Here is a 24,101-nt window from a genome sequence, read left to right on the forward strand (position 1 = left end):
CTCGGTACTATCTGGAAGTAAGTGGTCAGCTTCACGCAACGTCCGCTTTATCGCCCAGAAAGAGCCTCCGCTACCCATTGAATAGGAGGCTGGGTGAGCCCCAACAGGCAGTCTGAACGACTTGGAGAAGAGAAAATTCTTCACCCTAGCGGCACTCGAACTCCGAATTCTCGGTCGTCCAGCCCGTAGCTAGTCGCTATAACGTTTACGTTATCCCGGCTCGCATATATATTATATGGGTATAATGTGTTATATTTTGTACACTTTATAAAAATTACTTTTTAAATAAAATTTCTGGAAATGTGAACTTTTTGAAGCACAAAATATACGTTATGATTCCAAAGATTCACCCATTAATTCTCATCGCAAAAGAAAAATAAACTCATCAGAACAAGTAGGTTACTTTTCGTATAGACTGTACCGAAATAAATTAACTTCTTACTTTGGAATCTTCTGTGGTATTAAATCTGTCACATGAGTAGGTTTATTCGGCCTGAAACCTGATAGAGGAAAAATCAAAGTAAACTGAGAACATACTTATACAACAAATAAAACCAAATAAATTAATTTTAAATGAATTAGTAAAACAGTTTAAAAGACTGATATCACTTTACTTACCTGATTGAAATGTAAATGTTGACAAATATTCAAGATGAACTGTCCACTCTACGTTGTATTTGAAAAGACATGCAAATGGAATAAGCACAGATATGAAGACTTGTCCATGACAAGACAACGGCTAGTATAATACATCTGCTTATCCAAATCCTATTGACATTATCCCCGCCGATTTACGCGTTTCACTATCAAACAGAAGCAACAGCCTTCTGACTGCTGCTCGACAAAGTCAATGCCCTCCGTTTTCGCGATATCCACCACTGGAAAGACCAGTATCACATTGCTCTCAACAGATATTCTTGCAAGTGCACGAAACTCATGAGGGAGAGGAACTCAGAAACAGACATTCGAATCAAGATGGCGACAAGATGTGATGGTCTCGGCAAGTTATAAGTTGCAATACCTATCAGCTGGTAAACAGCACTTAAGCTAATTCCTATACCGTCCGTCCATCTGTTTGCTAAGACCTTCGAGACTTAAACCATATCTACCAGTTCAAGAAGTGCAACAGTACGTCCGCGAAACTAATTAAAACAAACCGTATCACTAACAATACAGCACTTGCAAATGGCAAATTGTGCAGGTTTAACAAGTGAACATTCTTCCACCTGTAAGCAAACAGAAGGAGAGAAGCATTCTCTTCTCTGCAAAGAGGTTAGGTAAATGTCTTTAATACAGACAGCCTGTCTAAACCAGCGGAACCATATTCACTAATAAACGCAGCGTCAGTTAAGAATTTCTTGAGAGCTAGGATAGCTCAGCCATTAAAGTTACGGGAAACAGGCTGGCCAGGGGTTTGTTCCGAGATTTGGGAGGGATTCGTCACCACGTCCAAACCGGTTTGCGGCCCAACCAGCTGCTTATCCAGTAGGTACGAGGGAAAATTCCGGCGGGAGTTAAGTGACTGGAACGCACAGCTTACCATTTACTTCCACCGAGAACCAATATTATGAAGGGAACAGCGCAGGCAGTATAGCGAAGGGCTAATGACTGAATGGTCAGAGTTCGATCCCAAGCAAAAGCAATAGATTTTTCTCTTCTCGTCAGCATCCAGATCTAATCCTGTGTCTATTCAAACTCCTGTACAATGTGTACCGGTGTTCTTGCCCCGGGAATAAAGAGGCCAGGGCCTAGTGCCTAGAATGAGAATGGTGGAGATATACTTCCACTTCCCCATACGCCTTCAAGCCATGATGTTTAATTAATGAAGCACAGGGACGATTAATCTTTCTGCCTTAACGTCATTACAAATGCATGGACCTTAATCCCACCCAGCCGCACTTCTTCACGCCGGCCACTCCTTGCGTCATGCAAATAAAATATTCTTAAAACGTAAGTCCTGAATACGAAGACAGTTAAAGTTATTGTGGCCAAGGTGTACGAGCGCAGTTCTAGACTACGACAGTGAATACCTTTCTCACATAGGTTTGCTCAGTACGCAGATATCACACTTCTGTAATACCCTGTATCAAAGAAGCGGCAGGATGTGCGGCCCTCGACAGCGGTGAGCGCGGGTTATCAAAGCCGAGATGCCACAGAAACAGGAGCCTCTTCCTTATGTTTCATTACCGACTACTTCTGCTCAGTTTCCCCGACCCAGAAGCGAAATTTCTCTTTCTCTGGTTCATCATGTATTTAATCTACTGTGAAATCTTAAGGAAGCTTCGATACAGATCTTAGAACATACAGTGTGAGTATTAGTAGTTACTATAGGATTCTGACGATGGTGTATAACACACAGAGATATTGGGTTTTCGGACTTTATCCATCGTCCTGGTTTTAAGATAACTAAGAAAAACACAACGTTTCGGAAACTGGATCTGTTTCCGTCCTCAGGTGAGGGAAAACACCTATTCTGTTGGGTCCCTTAGAAAGAACTACCAGTGATTGAGACTAGCTCAACGTCGTGTTTTTCTTAGTTATCTTAAAACCAAGACCATGGATAAAGTCCGAAAACCCAATATCTCTACGAGTGTGAGTATTCTTGACCCGAGATGTTCTTTCTACGTACTACCCAATTCTAAACTAGACAGTCCTGATTTAATTATTTTCAGAACACATTTCGATCAGCTTTCATTTGTTACATTAGCAATTTCATTAATCGTCCGTTATACGAAATTAATCGTAGATACTGAGCAGTGAAGCAGCTTGTTCTGATGTAAATAATTAGTCTATTCCTGAAGTCTCTCCGCAACATTTAGTAAGTATCTGTATCTTTTATGGTATCTGTATCCTTCGTATTCCCCCCACCGAAGTAGTGGACCATTCATCAGCTTAAAGAAGCACGCTGAGATGATGTAAACTGGATTCATCTGGTTACAAACAGGGACGAAAGGCGGATTGCTGTCAACACTGTAATACAATGTAATGAGTTCTATAAACGTCGGGGGAGGGGTTCCCTGATTAATCTAGCGACTAGTGCTTTCTCAGGAAAGATTTCGCACAATGGAGTCAGTTATTTCAGAATTCATTGAAGACTGTGAAAAATGTCCATCACAATTCCGATCCGTCAAAGTCAGTATTGTAAAGACTGAAAGTGAAATAGTCGATAAACATGTCATTCTTACGGGTACGAGATGCAACACAGACACGCAGTCGCCAGTTTCGTGTGTTCTCATGCATTGCGCAACGTCTGTCCTCAGTATCAGGCACGCAGACATCAAGGGACAGTAGATATGAGAATGGCATATCCCTCATGAGTTATGTAAAGCGTGTTTCCATGGCAACTCTTACGGATGAAGCAGCCACGTATATCCTCACGCTAGATATGTTTTTACACAGATCCGAAACAAGGGAGCACCTGCCAGTATTCACAGGCAATTACGGAGAGTACCCCAACTCTGTATACACCTGCAAGTACCTCTGTAAGTACCAGAACACTCAACAAAAACTCGGCGACAAACACGTTTTGTGTATATTTAGTAACATATGTCATTCTGTATAGGTGTAATCTATATTCGGGAGGCACGAGGTAGTGTAGTTGGCTGAGGCATTGCGATACAAGCCGGAAGGTAGCGGGTTCGACTCCCGATGAGGTCATTTTGATTTTTCAATTGACTTAATCCTTCCACCCGCACTAGGTCCATGGGTCGACTCAGCCCCTAACAAAAATGGGTATCAGGAAACTTTGTGGGGGTAAGGAGCGGCCGGCGCATAAGGCTGACAACATGACCGCCATCTGTGACCCAATTGCGTGGAGAATGTGGGAGCCTCGACGTCTCACAACCCTATGGGCCTTCACGGCATGTTACAGAGATAGCTCTAACTTTTCTACCTAAGTTATTTTCTCCGCAAGGCAAGATTAAAAAGTGAATAACTTTTTTGCTGTAAATGTCGGGTCTTCGGCCGACTGTTGCTCACTCCATGAACAGAATGTACGGATTCACGCCCATCGCGTATGTGAATGTGATGGGAACACAGTTCCTGTTCTTGTAACAAACGTGTGCAGAAGAATGTTAGCTGACATTCGTCTGGTAGTGATCGAAGGCTGACTTTCAGAGACTTCCGTACTAGTACAGGATGTAGCCGCCAAACATCTCTTCGAATTCCGCGTTCAACAGAAAGTGAAGCAGGAGAGTCAGCTCCCTCCAAATAGGCACTTTTCTCTGTATCACTTAACAGCATCTGTAGCATTTCTGTTACATTAACAAAAGATACACATCCGCTAATTCAGTAAATGAATGACCATTCTCAATATTGAATCGGTATGTAACGTGCTCCCCCAAGCTCAAATTGCGTTAGACTGACTTCAAATGTAACACGTGTTAAAGTCCACAGTGCTGTATGTTAGAAGTAAGCCTTGCTGGTACTATGAACATTGACACAAAATTCAACGTTGAATGGGCATCTATGATCACCACGCGACACAAACTGCTCTTGTAATGCGAAGTCAAAGGCTGATATCTTCTAACGGTTATAACTTCTTGAGGAAAGCTCAAGTTTTTTTTCTTATGAATATTATTACTTATTTCTGTATCTAGAAACCAAGAAGTAAACCTGTGGAATTTATTTGTATCTCTCTTTCTATACGTGATACGGTAAAAAGGTGCAAAGGTATCCCTGTAACAAACAGTGGAGGTGTCGAGGTACACACATTTTCTAGAAATCGGCTCACAGATGGAGATGAGGTTGTCAGCCTTACGCGCCGGCCGCCCTTTACCCCAGGAAGATTCCTGGTACTCATTTCTGGAGGCTGAGTCGACCCCAAGGCCATAGTGCGGCTGGAAGGGCTAAGTCAATTGAAAAAAAAAACAGTCATCATCATGAATTGAACCCGCGACCTTCCGGCTTCTAGCATAATGTTGTAAATATAGATTATTGTAACATTCTTAAGATTGGCCTATCTACAGTAAATTGTTTTGTAAAAGGAAAATACAAGTTGAGTAGCTGTAAAACTGCTTACCCTCAAATCATACTGAAAGTGAGATTTTAATTCCAAAGCATAGGTTTCAGAATATTTAATTTTATGAACATGTATTTAAACCTGCTTTTCTAGTTCCTTGTTAAGGTCTCTCTTCGATCCTACACATGGAGACAAGGTCCTCCAAAACACTGATACTTTTTCTACTAAACTACACGCTTTTGAAATTCAGAAGATCGTACCCTTCACAGCCAAGGCTGTGGGACCGTCAAATCCAGCACTGCCTTTTGTAGTCATCTGTCACGTAAAAGAAGACAGAGAAATGGTAATAGTAAGTCCCACATATATAGAATGGAAACAGGCATTAAATTATATGAAAATTCGTAGGAGAAAGAGGAACAGAAAAATAAATCAAGTCATGGATTCGTGAGAAATAAAAACGTGTTCTGCCACTGAATGTCTGAAGGTACGGAAAAGCAATAAAGCTGTAATAAAACATCCTAATGTCGGTCTGAAGGAAGCTTTCGAGTGTTAAGTTTTGAATGAGGCGGCATATGCCTGTACGCCAGTGTGCAGAAATAATAAGCACGAAAATACGAATAATGAGGAAATTAGGAAATTAACACTAGCTATTACCATTTATATTATTATTATTATTATTATTATTAGTAGTAGTAGTAGTAGTAGTAGTAGTAGTACTAAATAGGGAACAGGAATAGCGCAGTCGGTATAGCGACTGACTATGGAATGTACGAGAGATTGGAGTTCGAGTCACGGTATGGATTTCTTCTTCTCACTTCGTACAGGCTTGTTATGAGACCCACTCAACCTCCATTCAATGGGTACCGGCGGGTGTTTGTTAGGAGGTAAAGCGGCCGGAGTATAAAGCTGACCACTCACCACCAACGAGTGTCGAGATCAAGCAAACCTGGATCTATAGTCCATTCCCCCATGTGTTCTAATTATTAATTATTATTATTATTATTATTACTTATTTTAATTGAAAACGGCTTTTACCCGGTAGCAGTGGTGCTGCAATAAGACACAACACACTTCACACAAAATAGCACACCACGCTCAAACAAAATACAGCACACGAAACAACACAGACAATAAAGAATACACTACACAGAATGAATACACTGCAAATGAAATTACAACAACAAATACAATTACATTTTCAATTATACAAATTAATATTAATAAAAATAAGCATACAATACACTAAACAGTAGCAGTAATGAAATACATGTCATGTTCTGTTGCGCCCACATTTCACCGTGACCTTCCCTTCATTCCACTTCACTGCACTTACGCACCCTTCACATCCTCACCACAATTCACTTCAATTCACTTCACTGCATTTTTTATGATCCCCCCTCTTTAACTTCGCCTTATTTATCATTTCCTAACCCTTTTAAGAAAGTACTTGGTTTAGAGAAGAGGGTACCTAAGACATCTGCAAGCCGCTGGTTCCAGAACTGGATGGTCCTACTTACAAAGGATTATTCTCCGATATGTCTTTTGCCTTCTGCCCATGGCTTAGTGTTTGATTAGGTAAGCACAGGGACAAGTTTACTTTATCTTTACTAAGGATTCGTGACTGCGTGTGTGCAAGCCGCCACAAAAAGTCAAAGCCATGCCGTCATGACTAGTTACGCAGTTTCCGAGAACCTTGTATGTCCAGGTTTCCCAATTATAATAGGAAATCTTGTACGGAAAGGATAAATAAGAACAGATCAACTGTAATCATTTTGAAAGCCACATATGAGTTTTAAATATAAGAACATATTTCTGACACAGAGGCTCTTAGAAATAAGGAGAGAATATGCCTTGAACAATAAGGGAATATGTATGATTTGAGTTTTTCACAGCGGTGACTATGAAGAATGCCGTATTCTGGGATGTGGCGCCGTGCAGATCTTGTGTGAACCGACGTTTCGGAGGAATGTACCGCTCACGCTGGTTCCTCGCTCGCGGATGTTTCTAAGCTGAACATGGAGGCGATATGTTGCTCCGAAACGTCGGTTCACACAAGATATAGACGACGCCGCATCCAAGAAAACGGCATTCTTCAGTACGGTAACAGTTACGAAAAAGTATTATTTATAAATCAGATGTTCAATGCCCGTTAAGTGGGTAAAACTATTTTAAGTTTTGCATTATTTATCTTGCATTTTCACAATGTAACAAATCAGTGCATTTTTCCTTAAAGCTTCTTATCATCAGTACGGAGTCTAGGCTTTGAGAATTTAAACCATTATATATTGGGTTTCTGGACTTTATCCATCGTCCTGGTTTTTAAGATAACAAATAAAAACACGACGTTTCGGAAACTGGATCTGTTTCCGTCCTCAGGTGAAGGAAAAGGGAAACACCTATTCTGTTGGGTCCATTAGAAAGAGCTAGCCTCAGTCCAGAAACCCAATATATCAGTGTGTTATACACCATCGTCAGAATCCTATAGTAACTACTTAAACCATTATGCTACTCCTTTGGGAGACTTTTTTATTTGGTTGCCATTCTACGTGTTTGAGTCAATATTGCTACATTAGCAGGTCACTTACGGTAAGACTAGAGCACGCACAGAAGAACAGAACGAGAGAAACGAGGGGTAAACGGCACAACATAAAGACACTTGCAGATACACAATTATAATATTACATGAGCTTAAGAATTGCCGTCACGCGCACACCATACCACGTCTGTTCTGAGAATGTTCAAAGTCCATTTCAATTCAAATTGATGAACGTTTGTCGTGTTCACTTTGCTTCGGACCGTGGACTGCAGCTACAAGAAGATTAACAGATCCGATATGACATAAACCGAGGATACGACTCCCTATATTTCTGTCTTCCGGTAATTAAATCATTATCGCCGGTGTGGAACTGGGATATGTCATCACTTTCCTTCAAGAAGAATACGCTTACAATTAAATATTTAGATGCAATTCTTCGTTAATAACTAGTCACCTCTTTAATCTGTTCAGGAACCTTATGACTCCATACGATATATCGAAATTGCAAGCTTCGTTGCCGCAGCCATTTTAACAGAAGGTTTTAATTTTACTTAATTTTGCTTAATTTTGCTTTATTATGCTTTATTTCGCTTAATTCTGCTTAGTTTTACTTAATTTTGCTTAGTTTTGCTTAACGTTGTTATCGAATAGTATCACACGCATGCACACATAGGGAGTTCCCACAGTATCGTCAGAGTAAAATTCGAATAAATATTTACTGAGAAGTGCAACGTCTCTGTGACCAATTTATTGAGAAAAATACAAGCTCATACGTTTATGCAATAAATTTTCAAGACGCATATACGGCCGTAATGAGGATACAAGCATCATGTGTTCGTGTTTGTTACAAAGAGATAATTAGAATCTCTGAGGTGTTTAGGAATATTATACGTTGAAACATAATGTTTGACAATTTTTTTTAAATGGCCTTTTCTGAAAGTCCGCTTTATTTTATTAAAATATTCAAGTAATTACAATTCCTAAACATTTTATTGTATAAAGGAATAACTTTCAAGTTGTTTACTATGTTCTGGGCCTCACACTGTGAGCGCAAGGGCTACGATCAGGGCCACATTTACAGTTTCTGAGGCCTCGAGGCAAACAAAGTGTGGATACCCCTATCGGCAGGAACACATCTTGGTTTCAACATATTTTTGTTCTTTTTCCTTATAATAAGCACAAATATAAACTTTTCGTGCTTTTGAAGAGCATGTCTCAATAAAATCAATGGATTATAATTCTATTTTTGGAGACCCCTGGGCGGACGGCCTGGTCGCTACTCGCTAATCCGGCCCTGATTACGACAACGATGATAATTGTATAATTTCAGCTTCTCCGGAGTAAGGAAATGAACCCGTACATCCCTGGCTAGCCAGACCGGGACCGTCCGAATGCCCCTTGCACTTGGCTGTTTCAAAGTAAGTGAAACTTTCAAACAGAAGAACACAGTAGACCTAACGTGGCCCCGAACCAAACTCAAATAATTCCAACCTTTGAACATATATGGGCTTAGCGTATGATCGTGCCGTTGTGTACATACCTGTAAGATTTCAAAGTTCGCGAGGATGATACTGAAATCTGTCTCCATCATCAAGTAAAAATCCTCCTCAGTTTGGTCCAATCGTTAGAGCTAGTCGACGATATGTTTGCTTTACATATCCTGCCTTATGTTGGTTCTGGCTTCCGGAGATAAGGCCTCACTCTCTCGATTGCACTTCTTACCTGATGTTGGAGGCAGTCTACTCCGAAACTCTGTTAAAAAAACAGGATGAGGGATAATTTTCATAAAATCAGTAACTTGATGTAATTGCATACTGTTCCTCTACAATTAATTTTGAACCTATCGGCGAATTTAAATATTACACCATCATATCACTCGTCATAAATCTAGTTCGCCGTCCGTGTGAAGAGCGATACTAGCGCCATCATACGGGGGAATACAAATACTGAGTGGTGATAGATTTTCGAAAAAAAAATTGCATCTTCTGTAGACTTACGTGCCAAATATAAAGTATAAACATGGCAGCCTAACGAAATCTATGTACTCAGCTTTGCGCCTGGTAAGTATAACTAACTACAAGTATTAACACACATGTGAGATTCTGCATACAGGCATAATATAAACGTGCCTACAAACTTTGCATGAAGCATAATGCAACCCCGAGTCATAAAAATTACAAACACGACGATGCTGAAAATTATGTCACATGACTGACATACGGTATAAAGTAAAAAAAAAAAAAGAAAAAAAGTACAGATATCCCTGTAACAGGCCGTGAAGGCCCATAGGGTTGTGAGATGTTGAGGGTCCCACATTATCTAGACAATCGGCTCAAAGATGGTGGTAAGGTTGTCAGCCTTACGCTCCGTCCGCGCTTTACTCCCCAGGAAGTTACCTGGTACTCATTTCTGTTAAGAGGCTGAGTTAACACTAGGGCCATAGTGCGGCCGGAAGGATTAGGTCAATTGTAAAAATCCAATGACTTCATCGGGATTTGAACCCGCGACCTTCCGGCTTGTAGCATAGTGCCTCAGCAACTACGCTACCGCGTGCCCCCGACGCACGGTATTGTGGATATTAATAGCAGACCTATTATTTATAAGCATAGCATCGCTTGTATTTCCAGGTACAGCTCTGTATACTCGTGTAAGCATTTCGCAAAACAATATGGACTCACAAATTCTCCTCAAAACTTGAGGAGCCTTTTCTTTCCAATCTGCGGGTCGTAATTAAGTCCAACAACGTGCAACTAGGCCTATGCATATGAACAAAAAAAAAATACCCTAAACATTAGAATAGCAAGCTCAGGGACGCAATTTATTACACTAAAAAAGATAAATGCCAAACAGGCAGTAAATAAATCATGTCGGCATAATCAATTATAAAATTTAATCCGAAAGAATGGCAAGTCGCTGTATGTCGATACGCCGTCTCATATTCATATGTCATCGCACGTCACGTGATTGTGTCTGTGTGCAGTTCCCCTCAAGTCACAGACGGCCGGTGCAGATGGCAAACCTCTAATTGGATGTTACGAAACAAGCCAACAGCCGAACAACATTTTCTTGCGAAAGCAAAAGAAAAAGAGGAACAAAATGCACGGCAAAAAAAAAAAACTATGCATATCAGTAAGACAACTGTTCAGCTTTTGTACTGTATTCTGTTTCTACGGATAACGCAAGCTTGTCTGTTGCTTTCAGTTCATTTCTTTATTATTATTGTTATTATAACCATCATCATCATCATCATCATCATCATCGTCATTTTGTTCTTAAATGCACCGATACGATTTTAGTTGTAAGTAGAGAAGTACGTATTTATGCTGAACGTTTCTAGAAGGATCAGATCATTGGTGCCTCTTTCTTATTACCAACCACTGAAAACACGATGCACCTCAGTAACGGTGAGTCAGTTTATAAGCGTGAGAGTAATAAGAAACTGAATTAATAATTATATCATAATTTGCGGGCGCAACAGTCCATGATGAACCTTGGCCCCGCTTTTACAGGTTGTAGAAAACAGGATTTTTTTGCTGTTAAGAATTAAGTTACTTACTTACTTACTTACTAACTTATGGAGCTGAGCCCTTCTTGAGGAGAAGCCAAATCTGCAGCTATTCAAGAATTTAGCAGCATTTTATGGAACCCGAAGGTTCATTACCGTGTTCCAAATCCCCCCAATGGTCCCTATCCTGAGCCAGATCAATCCAATCCATACCATCCCATCCTATATCTCTAAGATCCATTTTAATATCGTCCACCCACCTACGCTTTGGTTTTCCCAGTGGTGTCCTTCTTTCTGGCTTTCCCACCAATATCTTTATGCATTCCTCTTGTCCCCCATTCGTTCTACATGTCCTGTCCACCTCATCCTCCTTGTCTTGGTTATTGTAATTATATTTGGAGAAGAGTACAAGTTACGGTGGGTCCCTTTTCACCACGGCATGGCGCGTCCTCAGATTTCGTATGAAGGAGAGGCCCTCCAGGTATGGAGGGAAGCTGCGAATATAATGAATAAAGAATCGCGGCCAGCCGAAAAGAGGTGGTCCTCGAACTTGGGGGTTGGGCGTGGGGCTTACAACTTCTCACCGCAAAAAATAACTTTGTTACGAAAATGCTGTCAAGAATACTACTTATTGGCTCTGGGGTACCTGCTTAATTAAGAAGGCATAAAAGGTGTGGGTCTCTGAAGATACTAACTTACCTTACAATCATGTATTGATTTCCTTAAGAGATACACCTCACGGTGTAACTACTACAACTGCTCAGTAACAGAAAATAAAACAGAAGCACCTCTAAGGACTGAGAGAATTACTAGGTCAAACTTGTTCTTTATAACCAAGACTATCTTAATGAATCGGTCAACCCAAGTTTGTAAGGACCTCTGTATATGATCCTTTCTTGCAACCAAAACCCTGCTTATTCCTCATTGTGTCATTTCGACAGAATCAAAGTTTATGGTTAGCTCCTAAAGGGTTCTGACAATGGTGTGTAGCAATAGGGATTACTGGGTTCTTGGACTTCGCCCATTATCCGGGTTTTAAATGAATATGTGTTCTTCAGAAACCGGAACACGGAAAACAAGTCTAAAACACAGTAAACCCGAAAGGTTATGGGCTAAAAATAGCGACCCGCCAGCTTACAGACGCGGTTCACACGAGGGCGTGTACGGGAATGAAAAAACGGTCATAACTCCGTAACCGTCCAAAATCGGACACGTGTTTATATGAACTTTTTTTATCATAAAGACCTATGAAATCACCTCCTGCAGTTATGCCCTAAAGTCGTGAAACATCCTATATATAATAATAAATAAAATAATTGCCTTATGGGATATAACGCCGTGCACTTCTTTGAAAGGAAACTGACGTTTCGGAAGAAAATTTCGCCGGAGTAAGCCAAGAAACAACATGAAACAGGCAGCAAGAGTTGCCTGCTTCCTCCACATTTTTAGTGACTTTCAACGAAGTACATGGTGTTGTAACTAATATGACAGAATTCTTCTTAACCGCCTCTTTGACAACCTCAAACCCTACATCAATTTTGTCCTTCCTTGACATCGCTCTCAAACGAGGTCCATTTATTACTCTGAGCGAATAACATCGGAAAATAAAATGCTAAGGAAAACCACATACATGCAGGCTATAACGCAGGCAGTAAGTATCTAAACTGTTGGCGAATCGTTGTTTTCCTTCTAGAAAGCACGCACTCCCCAAAGTTCACGAAGTACCGAGAAGAGTATTGTAGAGCACAACTTACTGATTAAACCAGACTTTTGCTGACTGAATGAAAGAATGAGTACAGCCACTTCCTGAATTTGTATGGACAGTAGCAGATAATTTCCTGTCTGTTCCCTCTAATGTACTGCCCCACAGTCAGCACACACGCTAGCAGTATAGATTTCACTACAGCGTTAATACTGCCATCTATATGCTGCATGAATGCTAGGAAACTTGATTACGAACAGATTGAAAGACATAGATGGATTCAATGATTATCGCAGCAAACAAGGTATAAATGTTAATCAGCCGTTTCCTGAATTACCTATCGTCATTCGGGGACACACTGCAGTAGCGTGCTGGTTAAGCCACAGAAATGTTTCCTGTGAGGCAGCACTGTACCACGCAGACATATTGGGGAGCGGAGGTATAGCTCCTCCATTCTTGAACTCTTCACTAGATGCAGGTGAGCGGTCACCTTCATCCTCCAGTGGCTCTATCACCAGTTAAGAGTCCCCGGTACCTATTTTATCAGACTGGACCCCAAACTCGATTTTGAACCAGTGCAGAAGAGGAAAAACTTTCCCTTGCCAGAAATCGAACCCCGGCCATCCAGCCTGACGCTATACTGACTGAGCTATCTCGGCGATCATCTTCTCACTACATATGAAAATCAAATTTATTTAAGAAGAATTCTAAGCAGCATTTCTGATATAATTATGATTGTTCAATATACATTCATCGTTGAAATAGAACAATAAACGTAATACTACTATTACTACTACTGCTATTAAAAATAATAATAGTAATAATGTATGTTTCTATTGGAAAGACCAAGGCGTAGGTTGGTGAACAATATTAAAATAAATCTTAGACACATAGAATGGGATGGTATGGATTGGATTTATCTGGCTCAGGATAGGGACCAGTGGAGGGATCTTGTGAACACGGTAATGAACCTTCGGGTTCCATAAAATGTTGTGAAGTTCTTGAGTAGCTGCACAATTGGCGGCTTCTCATAAGGGCTCAGCTATATGAGTGAGTGTATGTTTCTCCCGAAATTTCGATCCACATTTTGGCCGAACTTTTACGGATGTGGATATTTCCTTTAGTAGCTTTTCGTTTGCCTTCTCCGTCGCTGTGTACATGCTTTATAACTGATGCACTTCTTTCTGATCCTACTGTAGTTCAGATGACATTGCGTGCAAGCTGCTAAGTGACGTCCCTTGGGCAGCGAAAGATAGAACACTGGTATCTTTGTTAGCATCTGAATTACATATTATTGTCACAGTAAATACCACACATTTACCAGTTACTGATTATAACGTTACTATTACGAGCAGTTATATAGTTTTGTAGCGTCAGTAATTGTCGGTTTCTTGGTTTTCTGTAATTTAACATATGCCACATCTATCACGTTTGTAGACTTCCTTAGCACTAATTTAACTTTATTTACAGAAATATCCCTTATATGTAAATATGTTATTTGCAGCCCATGGACAGAAGAGATGTGAAAAAAAAAGTAATTCCGAGGTTCACACCCTCAAGTCTCGCTAAGTACGCACGCCAAGCTTCAGTTTTCTATATTCCCTGGTTTCGGAGACAGAGCGATGAAACGCAAACCCACAGACACGATGCAAATATTAGCTAGGCTACTGAGTATGTGGATCAGTTCGTTAACAACTATCACGTTCCTTTCTTAGCTATTAGCAACACAAAGTTTCTTCGCAAGTGGTCTGAGACGTGTACGATATTAAACAACTCGAACACTGCGATGGAAATTTCGAAACGCGCTCAGTGCATGAACGCAAATGACGGATATACGTGCCTTTCTGGGATGTGCTAGAGAGAGTAAACAGACGCTGCAATAGACTGATATCCGTTCCAGATAGTTCTACCTAGTACAAAGTGAGTCATCTCTAGACCACATTCTTTGATGGGAACATGTCGGGATGGACAATTCCGTCAAAGCTATTGAATATTGAATATTGAATATTGAGAAGCGTTTCTGATATAACTTTGAGTATAATAGCGAGTTCTTCTGTAGGGGCAATTGAAAAGTGTATTAATTTAAGAGAGTCTGCTGGAGTATTCAATGGTGAAGAAGTTTTCAAGTTTCTTTCTGTCATATGTAATAATACAAATGCCGTCTTAAATGCAACAAGTTATTTGGTTGTAGTTCTTTGTCTTTTCTTCCTTTACGCTACATGTTTCGGCCGCAACCGGCCATCATCAGTTGTATTTTTCACTACGCAGCTGTCACACTGCACACAATCTAAAATATAAAACACAAGCCTGTCAGTTTTGTTTAAAATCTCGCCAACATACGCTCGTCAATTTGATTTTAGAATTCTAATTTAAAATTTGAAATTTTATAACTTTTAAAATTCAAAATTTAAAGTTTTAAATCACAGGGACACCCGCTCTGTGTCCACATGTGCTGCAGCGGCTATTTATTATTTTCAGCACCGTTCATGTATTGTTCTGTGCCGGCTCCCTGTGTGTGTGTCGCTGCTCATCTTTAATAGGCTACTGTCAAAAAAATGTAGCGTTGACATCGGATAGACGTTAAATTCTTCATAATTTTACTGAAAGCCGTAACACGAAGCAACATGTTCTTTCCTAAAGAAAAACTACAAAAAAGGACGTTAAGCCTCTTAAAGTAGAAACAGATTTTTTCCGGAACCGTTACATCATTTCATTTCATTTGTATGTACGTTTGTTACTGTGTGCTCAAACTGAATACACAATTACTTTTTAATGAAAACCAACGGATTCTGACTTAAATAATAATAGTGTGGTGGGCTGCATACTGCACTACGGCTCCTGTCATGCGTGAGCTGCAGCAAAGACTGGCAATAAAGGACACATGTATGAGTGGAATCCCAATTAAAATATTTCCAGTTACTCCTCCGTCCTTCTTTACCCCTCCTTTACATTCCCTTCTTCTTCAACAGTCTTCAATTAACTGATTCCAGAGCAGTTTGCGGTTAGTATAATTAGGCTAGCTGATACCAAACCACTGCAAGTCCCACGAACGGTGTGCATTCTACATCTAAAGTGCATTAAGGAATTCTAATGTACATAGACAAATAAACAAATAAATATGTGTAACAATGACGAGTGCTGTTTTCTGCGATGTGATGCAGTGTAGTCTGGTAGATGTTTATGTGTGGGAGGATAGTACTGTCTCCAGGATGGAAGAACTAGCCAAACAAACAAGAACCATGTAGCAAGCGTCTTATTTAGCTTGCGTCAGTAAAACTGTACAAGATTATACGGTGCGACATCCCAGGAGAGTCTTTTTCAAAATCATTGCCGTGGGAACCTCTGATCTAACAATATTTGCTGCAACCTCTTGCAGGATAAATGGTTGGGAGGTACATGAATAAGGAAACACAGCAGAGTACGGTGGCAGATATCGTATATGCACCTCTAGTGGCTGCTGTAATTTCAATAATAATAGTTAAAATTTAAACTTTCTCCACCGAACTTCATTTTCTGTCTATATGCTCACGAAGACAAAGCCCGAATATATTTATGGACGTAATAATATATTCTGCATTAATATTCTTTAATGCAGCCGATCACAGTAGCCGCGCGGTCTAAGGCATGTACTGTCTTCGCTCACTCGAACGTTGGGGTCGTGTGTTGGAATCTCACTCATGGCATGGATGTTTGGTGTGTGTACGCGTTTGTTCTGTGTTTGTGTTGTCCTGTGTTTAGGTAGCGGCCTTGCGACGAGCTGATCACCCGTTCAAGGAGTCCTACCGTCTGTCAAAAATAATTACGGGAGGCTTGGAACCTGAAAACACCGATTCTGTTGTCAACAATGCGTGTTTTTGGTCCTATACCCAACAATTGATGTCCTTTATTGTCGCATATTGTTTTACATATTACCCAGCAACGGGTTTTTACCAAGAATCTGTCTCCGCGGGAAAGTGTTTATCGAGCCGTTGCCTAGCAATAGGTCGATATGTCACAATTTGCTAGCGGCGCAAAGTATTGTTAAACGAAGGCTGCACTATTAGCATGACATGACGGAGTGCAAGCACTGATCTAAGCATCTCGACTGCATTACTGGGGGCGGGTTTTCAAATTTACGCCCTGACTGCTTTACCCGGCACCCACTGGACAAAAAAAAATTGTTTTCCGCCCCTCTTTGAGCATGTAATCACACTGCATTTGGCGTAGATGAACGGCAAAAATGGATTCCTTCGTTCGTGGAACTCCGGTTTCTGAAGCGAATGAAATTTTGGCAATTAACACCATGTTAATATAGTTCGCAATTTGATGGCAGATGTTTTAATTGTTTATGATCAAATGAAAAATTATAGATATTTATAAAAATATACATTTTCCCCTGGATTCAAAATCTGTTCATTTTAAGTGCCGCTACTGTACATATAGCTGTCCCTCTGTACACCCGGTCGTTTTGAGGTCTTATGCATTTGTTATACCCACATATCGGAGCAATAATTCTGTACAAAAACTGATATGTGACTCTCCTAAAAAGAGTGGAACAGTCCAATAAGGAACTCCAGAAAACGTTAAAGAATATTTATAACATCAGTTGCCTTAAAAAACGCATTTCTATAGATGTCCAGAGCAGGGTTCCTCAAACTGTGGTATCAGTACCCCTCGAGGCACTAAAACGGTTTACCAGGAATGCCTTATGACGCCGTTTCCAGCGTTCCCCTTGACAGGTGTTACCTGTTTTTGCAATTCTTATTTTAATTCGACCCAGAATAAGCTTGTTTTGAACTGAATGGTAGCATGCATTTTCCAAATTTAATCTCTTGATTTCATCATGAATCAAATTTTGGTCTGTTATCTAAACTCTGCCACATTTTCAGAGGTCTATTTGCTACCGTTATGATCTTGTTCTGCATTCTGGTGACAATACATCAGCATGTACATATTTAGTTTTCTCTGTGCTTACAATTCTCATTTTGTAAAGAATGACATATGTGGTAGAGTCATTAAGTTCGTGGAATGTGGTTTTATCGCATCATATTACAAGGCATTCACATACACTTACACAGATCCACATCGGCCCTCAAAATAGTTGCCGTTCGCCGCTATGCAAGTCTGCCAACGTTGATGTAGCTGCCGAAAACATTCCTGAAACATACTGGCAGTAAATTCCCGTACGACGTTTTGCGGCCATTCCACGAACTTATTGACTGTTGTACTATATACATATATATATATATACATATGTCAATCTCTGAAAACAGCACCAACTCCTACATAAGTCTTCAAAAGTCCGCCACTGTGGCGCGTAATAAGAGCCATATTTAATAAAAGAATCCATAGAACGAAAACGAACTAGAGATTTATACTTATTTCAAGTCTGCGGAAATTAATTCTCCAAAGTTTTCGTGTCTCTCTGGACCAATCCTAGCTTCGTAGACTCTTACGAATCAGAGTCCTACGTGACTGTTCTCTCTTGGACATTCGAAGAATTGCGACGCCGGTCGTCGGAATTTAAGGTCACACAGTAGTTTCACGGATCGCCGAGCTCATCATCAGGAGATGGGAACAAAGATATTGGTGTTTCAGACATTCCAACATCAAGCCACGCGTCCATCCTCTGAAATGAGGTCTCGGGTCTTTTCCAGTTCTTCGCAAGTTTCTCACTTAGGTCCTGTGTTACAGCAGTTATGTGCCCGTACGTGTGAGTGAGAGAGACAGAGAATTAAAGAGGCACAGATAAAAATAAAAGTCTGAATAAATTTTGTTTTATCCGATCGAAGTAAACGCAATTTTTCTTTCAATCTTCTATCTCTGTGGAGAAATTAATGTCCAACTCACCTTGGAGAGAGCGACCTAACCCAGTATTTTGATTAATGTTACGTTGGACGATAATAATCAAATGGATCTCAGAAAAGCAATTTGTGGCGGTATGGACTGGATTCATCTGGCTCGGGATGGGAACAAGTGGCGGGCTATTATTAACACGGTAATGAACCTTCGGTTCCAAAAAGTGTTGCGAATTTCTTGAGTGGCTAAGTGACTGTTAGCTTCTCAAGAAGGATTCTACTCCACCAAGTTGGTTAGTTATTAATTGTGAGGTAACACAAAATAACAAACACTTCATAAATTAACAATGTCGCCTACACGCCATAGCGTAGTTGGTTGAGGCACTGTGCTACAAGCAGGAAGGTCGCGGGTTCAAGTCCCGATGAGGTCATTGGATTTTTTCAATTGACCTAGTCCTTCCAGCCGCAGTATGTCCCTGGCGTCGACTCAGAAATGAGTACCGGGAATATTCCTGGAGGTAAAGGGCGGCCGGAGCGTAGGCCTGACAACCTCACCACCTTCTGTGGCTTGAGCGAACTGACGTATTTTATAGTATCGCACTTCATAAATTTATACCTAGGGATTTAAATTCAAATAAAATTAGGAAACTTCATTAATATATTGAGCAACACAACCAACTAACAGCAGTTTCATTACATGTATATACTTGCATATATACTGCAGCCAGATGATCATCTCTGTGGGTAACGACTTACTAAACATATTCCCGCGAGAGCCAACGCGCGTGATAATAGGACGTATATTGCTAGGCAACAGGACGGTAAACACGCCTCTTTAACAATACAGGCTATGTTTTCCGTGATGTCCGTCCCGAGGGGTTATAAAAGGACGCGGTCAGAAGGCGGGACGAAATAGTAGAAACAGAGTAGTCAAGTAGAGCAGCAGTAGCAGTCGGAAGTGAAGGGTCGAACTTCGAGACGCCAGCCTGCCGGGATATGAGCTTGGGAGCAAAGGAATTGAACGGAATTGGCAGCTGCAGAATAATGGAAAGAAAGGAATTACTGACAAGAAGGCTCAACGTGTGACTTGAAGTGATAGTGAGACTGTTATCCGTCTACAGGAGAAGATTAGTGAAGACAGAGAATTCTAGTGCGTAGGTAACGGTGAGCTCTAACGTGTGTAGATTAGCGATAGCCTGTAGTCCCGAGTTTTCTGAATGTATGAGGTGTCAATAAATCCAATCAAACAATCCAAATCCCGTCTTATAAGTCACGCAACAACCACTTCACGTAACAGTACCATAAGTGATATAACTATATATGTATATTCTCAATTGATTCGTATTCAGAATAACTGTAACGAACTAACAAACTAGCTACCTAACTTCTGCCTGAAAACTAACAGCCGCACAGCTACTCAAGAAATGTCCCACCTATTACGAGAACCAAAACTTCATTACCACATTCACAACAGCCCGTCACTGGTCTCTATGATGACACACATTAAATCCAGTGGCGGCTAGTAGCTAAAATTAGTCGGGGTGCTGCTCCAGAAGCGTCCAGTTCCATACAAAGATCTGGCTACTGACATTATGCTTAAGGATTATATATTGTATTGTACAAGTATAAGGAAAGAATTAAAGAAAAAGGACTCATTATATAAATGTTATCGATAATATCAAGTGGAAATTGGGGGGGCTGCGATTCCGCAGTACCTATACACGGACCGCCCCTGATTAAATCGTTCAAATCTGTTTCTTTAAACGTGTTTTTAATTTCTTTCCAAGTCTCGGTCGTTCTGAATTTCCGACCAAAATTGTATATGCAATTCTATCTTCCTCGTATTTCATAGATGCGTGCTCATCCCATTTCCTTTGATTTGACCGTCCGCATAATATACAGCAAAGAAGGGAGCTACATATTACGATCCTCCACAAAGTTATAAAATATTTTCTGTCTAAAACAGTATACAAATGCACGCAGCAGTGAATTTAGACATGCATAAATCATGTAGTTTGACGTTATCTTTCAATCTGCTGGTATAAATCCGTTCTGGACATTTGCTTGGGTAACGAGGCTATGTGTTTCTCAAGCGCCGAGCCAACACGTTGGACAACGGAAGAATAAAAGCGCGTGCCAACAAGCAGTGGGGTATAATTTACGAGCAACTTCCGAGACACGCCTTCCAGACAACCATTGTTGTTAATTGTATGACCTATTATACAACCCAGAACTAAAACTAAAGTTTCAAAACGATGACTCATACAGACACAATTCGAACCCCTTTCCAACAACGCCCTAACCATCTAAAAACGTATGTGGGCCGTGGACTCAGACTTTTCTATCTAGCACACACTTCAAGTAGTGCACCCTTATGTGGCCGATAGCAAATTAGCATGAGTCCCCATGTGATGCACAATGAATTGATACTATTGAACATCGGACGTTATTTGGTTCATGTATATTTGTACGAGTAATTATGTCTGCCCTCTTCCCCCCCCCTTGGCACTACAGCCCCAGTGGGCCTAGGCCTACCTCCATGAACTTCTCCGTTCACTTCGGTTTTTCTAGATCTTACACATTTGGTAGGACTCCTTGGGCGGGTGATCAGCTCGTCGCAAGGCCTCTACCTGTACACAAACACAGCAAAACGCACACACACAAACTAAACATCCATGCCCTGAGTGGGAATCGAACCCACGATCCCGGTTTCCAAGCGAGCGAAGACAGTACATGCCTTAGACCGCTCCTACCGTGACCTATGTCTGCCCTCTTAGTTCCAAATATTCTCCACAGAGGATAGCGCTCACAAGATATCTGGGCCTGAGAGGGGGAGTAACATGATTTTTTTTTTAGTTTCTTGGAATGGGGTGAGACTGAGTCCACTTGGTACCGTGGCCAGTGTTTGGCCTATTGTACCAGCCCCGGAAGATAGATGATAATGAATGTGGAGCAAGAGAAACCGAAGTACCGAGAGAAGACCTGCCCAGTCCCACTTTTGTAACCACAAAGCCCACATCGTTTGACCTGGGCTCGAACCTGGGTCGCCTTGGTGGGAAGCAGGTGACTAACCGCCTAAGCTATGGCACGGCCTACAGGAGGGTAGATGCAACTGCATAGTTAATCGTTTCATAACTTGCAACCCTTGCCAAGAATTACTAGAATTATAAGGGCAAGGCGGGGGATAAACGAAGCATGTAGCATGCATGGGATAAAGAGATGTATATAGAGTTCAGGTAAGAAAACCTGAAGGAAAAAGACTATTTGAAAGACATGGGTGTAGATGAGAGGAATATATTAAAATGTCTTAAGGAAATGTGATGGGAGGGCATTATCAAAATCTTTTGGTTCAGAACAGAGACCACTGGCCGGCTCTTGTAAGCACGGCAATGAACTTTCGAGTTCCGTAAAATGCTACGCATCTGTTTAATAACAGTGCGATTATCAGTTTCTGAAGAAGGACTCTGCTCTATGAAACGTGTTAATTGCTTGAAGTCAACGGGTTCAGAGTTATCGAATGGAAGCTGACACATTATTTGAACAACGTTAACGAAATAAAGCAATGCTCTGTTGCCCGTGCTTTTTACTGCAGGCGCTTGGCAGCAGTATCACATTACATGCTGCTACGCCAAAATAATATAGGGCACATTACTTAACTTTTTCAGTAATTGCAATTTATATATTTTACATTTTTGCAGGTTGTCTTTGCAATAAAGATCTAGATTTGCATTTTTTTGGGGGGGGGTGCTCGGTTTGAATCTTGGCCGTGACGCCGGCCGTGATGACAGATGCTTTTTGTGGTATTCTAAAATGCCTCCAGTGAAATAATGGGGTACATCCTCAAGACGCTCACCACCATTTTTTCCAAATTCTTTCTAACTGATCAACAATTTTCTATTCGACGTTATCCTATATAATGCTCCTGCAGCTATTAACACATCGCAAATACATCACTAGAAATCTACACGCTTTATGCCACTGAAATGACACTCACTCTCAGGTAATACGACACGCTCATTAATTTTCAAATCTATAGTTTATAACTACCATAAATTTACCTTATATCCATCATAAGTAGTGGAAGATTGTAAATTAAATCTACAAATTCAAGTAGAGGTATGTTGTGGTTAATAAGCTACGATGGGGGCAGTTAGTGGAACAACTGTAAACAGAGGTGATTTAGTTGACGGAACCACCGCTTCTAGCAGCAGTATGCAATATCATGTAGGTACACAAAAATTACTTTTCTTTTTATTCTCTTTCTACACTTGCATACCCGTTTCTTAGCTACTTTCTGATTCATTTATTTTTGTGCCCGGTCCAAACCAAATAAATGAAGAGGACTTGTGTAAAATTAATATACAAGAGAAAAAATCGGCCGATCACATAGGCCACGCGATGTAAGAAAGGAAACGTCTTCGCTAGACCAAACACTGGGATCGGGGGTTTGGATCCCACAGGAGATAAGTATGTCTGCATTTATTCTGCGTTTGTGTTGTCTTGTGTAGGAAGCGGTCTTGCAACGGGCTGGTCGCACCGTCTGTCTACAAGATTAATTATTTCACAGTTGATTAAGTCTGAACGGGAACAGGCCAGAGATCACAATCAAGGTAGGAAAAGACGAAGAAAGCAAATTAGAATGTACAATCACTACTCATTAAATTTAAAACTCTCTTTGTCGATATTTTGACTGCTTTCAACGTCATGATAAGTTTCAAGGCCGAACTATGAGAATCCAAATACGAACACAGCTACAAGAGCACATCGCTGTGAATTATACCTAGCGCCCGAAACAAACTAACTAATTAAATACGTGGACAGGAATTCTTCTGGGGAAGCCAATAGTCGCTGTTAGTCAAGAAATAGTCTGCTTTTCATACAGTCTGAAACTTCATTGCCTTGTGCTCACGACTGCGCAAAACTTGACGCTATCTTGAGTCCTGTGGTTACAGTGGACATTCTAACACGCTATTCCTCAACATCGTTTAAATATTCCACCTTCGTCCGGATTTCTCAAGTGTTTCCTCCCCTTCAGGACTTACTTACTTACTCATGGAGCTGAGCCCTTCTGGAGGAGCGGCCAATTATGCAGCTACTCAAGATTCATTACCGTGTTCACAAAAGCCCTCCACTGATCCCTATCTTGAGCCAGATCAATCCAATCCATACCATCGCATCCTATTTCTCTATGATCCATTTTAATATTGTCCACACACCTACACCTTGGTCTTCCCAGTGGTCTCTTTCCTTCCGGCTTTCACACCAATATCCTATACGCATAACTCCGTGGCTCAAGTCCGCAAGCGAACTAAAGCGGTTGTCGCTCGGTCGGTATAGTTCGCTTGCGAACTTAAGCTGGAGATGAGGGATGCATATAAATTTTATACGAGTGTCCTGAAGGGGAGGAAACACTTGAGAAATCCGGACGAAGGTGGAATATTTAAACGATGTTGAGGAATAGCGTGTTAGAATGTGCACTGTAACTACAGGACTCAAGATAGCGTCAAGTATTGCGCAGACGTGAGCATGAGGCAATAAATGTAGTAAATAGTTACTTACTTACTTACTCATGGAGCTGAGCCCTTTTGGAGGAGCCGCAAATTCTGCAGCTACTCAAGAAT

General features: G+C 40.9%; 1 protein-coding gene across 2 annotated transcripts in view; it reads right to left on the reverse strand.

Annotated features, from left to right (window-relative positions):
* LOC111861889 (homeotic protein ultrabithorax) overlaps window positions 1-24,101 on the reverse strand; it is a 744,815-nt gene that overhangs the window by 301,272 nt on the left and 419,442 nt on the right. Inside the window, exon 2 of one of the 2 annotated variants that reach the window (XM_033750552.1) lies at window positions 9,219-9,248. The exons of the other annotated variant lie outside the window; for it this stretch is intronic. Within the exon in view, the coding sequence (XP_033606443.1) occupies window positions 9,219-9,248 (30 nt within the window). The remainder of the gene's footprint in view (window positions 1-9,218; window positions 9,249-24,101) is intronic. 2 annotated transcript variants of the gene reach the window in all.

This window comes from Cryptotermes secundus, unplaced genomic scaffold (genome assembly GCF_002891405.2).
Source record: "Cryptotermes secundus unplaced genomic scaffold, Csec_1.0 scaffold180, whole genome shotgun sequence".
Taxonomy (NCBI): Eukaryota; Metazoa; Arthropoda; class Insecta; order Blattodea; family Kalotermitidae; genus Cryptotermes; species Cryptotermes secundus.